This window comes from Echinops telfairi, unplaced genomic scaffold, assembly GCF_000313985.2.
Source record: "Echinops telfairi isolate 266 unplaced genomic scaffold, ASM31398v2 ScPeMD7_28;HRSCAF=97, whole genome shotgun sequence".
In the NCBI taxonomy this organism is placed as follows: domain Eukaryota; kingdom Metazoa; phylum Chordata; class Mammalia; order Afrosoricida; family Tenrecidae; genus Echinops; species Echinops telfairi.
Window position 1 is genome coordinate 2,960,849 of NW_022103925.1, and position 1,691 is coordinate 2,962,539.

Here is a 1,691-nt window from a genome sequence, read left to right on the forward strand (position 1 = left end):
CAGTGCTACTGCCGTCCCATGTGGTGCCTGGCCTGCATGGGTAGGTGGTTTGCCAGCCGCCAGGACCCGCAGCGCCCCGAGACCTGGCTGGCCAGCTGTGTACCCTGCCCCACCTGCCGTGCACGCTTCTGCATCCTGGATGTGTGCACCATCCGCTGACGCTCCGTGGCCAGCCCGGCCAACGGGATCCCTGCCCCAGACTGCCCTTGGGTTTCTGCACCCAGGCGCACCCTGTGGGGCCGGGGTTGCCAGGGAACCCAGGGGCAGAAGCAGTTTGTTCTAGAAAGGAAGTTGTCTGTTGAAGTTCTTCCGGGAACCTGGCCAGCGGGGTCCTCTCTCCCCTGCCTGGAGCAGGGTGGGGGACTGTCCACTGCACAGCAGTCCCCAGCTCCTGGGGAAACTGCGGGCATCTGCCTCTGAACAGCCTTCACCAGCCACCTGCCTTAATTTGAAGGGACACAGCCTGCTTCTTAGTTCCCTGGAGGACGCACGTCATTTGTGCCATGGCTGCCCTCCACCTTGCCCCTGAGCTAGCTGTAGGATGGCTCAGTGCCTCCCTGTGACTCCAGGAGGGGCACTCAGCCTGCTTTTTACACCCACTCCAATTCTGCGGGGAGTCAGCCTGGCCCAGAGTGCCGGCTGGTCCCGGCCTTGCCTTCCCCGCCCCTGAGCTGAGGGGGTGCCCAGAGACCCCTGGGAAGTGCCTAGAGGAGAAGGGTGAGCACATGGGGAGCGGAGAGGGGGGTCCCAGGATCAGTGATCAGCAGGTGAAAGCAGCTGGCCCTGCAGGACACCCCTGGGTCTGCCTGTGGACACCCCAAGCCCTCAGCGGGCTGTCCTCCCCTGGAGCCAGGAAGGCTTGGCTGCTTCGGCCACCAGAGGGCGGTGGTCCTGTCCCAGGGAGGGGCTCACTTTCTGTCCTAGGTGTCTTCTGCTGCCCCGTCGAGTCCAGGGAAGGCCGAGGCTCGGCTTCTGGGCCCCAAGGCCGTCAAGCCAAAGACCAGAGCTCTCCTGACACCCTCAGCCCCACACCTGGAAAAAAATAACTTTTGGGGAGAGCTCCTGCAGGGCCGCCCAGTTCAGAAGGACCCGTGCCAAGGGTCGGGCTGCTGAGGGCCATGTGCCCACTTCCTGCTGGGGCCGGTGGGGTGGGGAGGGGCCAGCCTCCGAGAGGTGGCCGGTGGGACCTCTCCTCACTTCAGAGCCGGCCCGTTGTGGCCCTCAGCATTTGCTGCCAGCACTCTGGGTCACACCAGCGCCGAGTGCCTGGCTCAGGGAGCAGAGGCCCAGCGCCAAGGGCCGGGCAGTGAGGAGGTGACAGGCAGGGCCAGAGTCACCTGTCTCAAGACGCGGCGGCTCCGGGCGGGGCAGTGTGGGGACGTTGTCACCCAACAGAAGTGACTGCATTTCATAAGGATGGGGCTGTCGTTGCCCCACACTGCAGGTCAATAAAACGGTCATCTGAAGTTGGCAGCTGTTGCTAATCGAGTGGTTTGTTTTGTTGGACTCAGCCTTTATGACAGTTGGGGAGACGTGCCGGGGCGACGGGCGGGAAGCCCCAGGCAGGCGGCCTGTTCCCAGCAGAACCTGGAGCTGGACTCGGGCTCCCCAGGAGGCAAGCAGTGCAGGAATCCTCCCCTCCCTCAGCTGCCCTCCGAAGCCCCTTCCCCCAGGGAGAGGCGGGCGAACCT

At 64.5% G+C, this 1,691-nt stretch overlaps 1 protein-coding gene across 1 annotated transcript in view; it reads left to right on the plus strand.

Moving 5' to 3' along the window:
• TMEM129 (transmembrane protein 129, E3 ubiquitin ligase) overlaps positions 1 to 1,473 on the plus strand; it is a 5,719-nt gene extending 4,246 nt beyond the window's left edge. Inside the window, exon 4 of the mRNA XM_045289474.1 lies at positions 4 to 1,473. Coding sequence (XP_045145409.1) covers positions 4 to 159 — 156 coding nt within the window. The 3' untranslated portion in view covers positions 160 to 1,473. The remainder of the gene's footprint in view (positions 1 to 3) is intronic.
• The last annotated feature ends 218 nt before the right edge of the window (positions 1,474 to 1,691 follow it).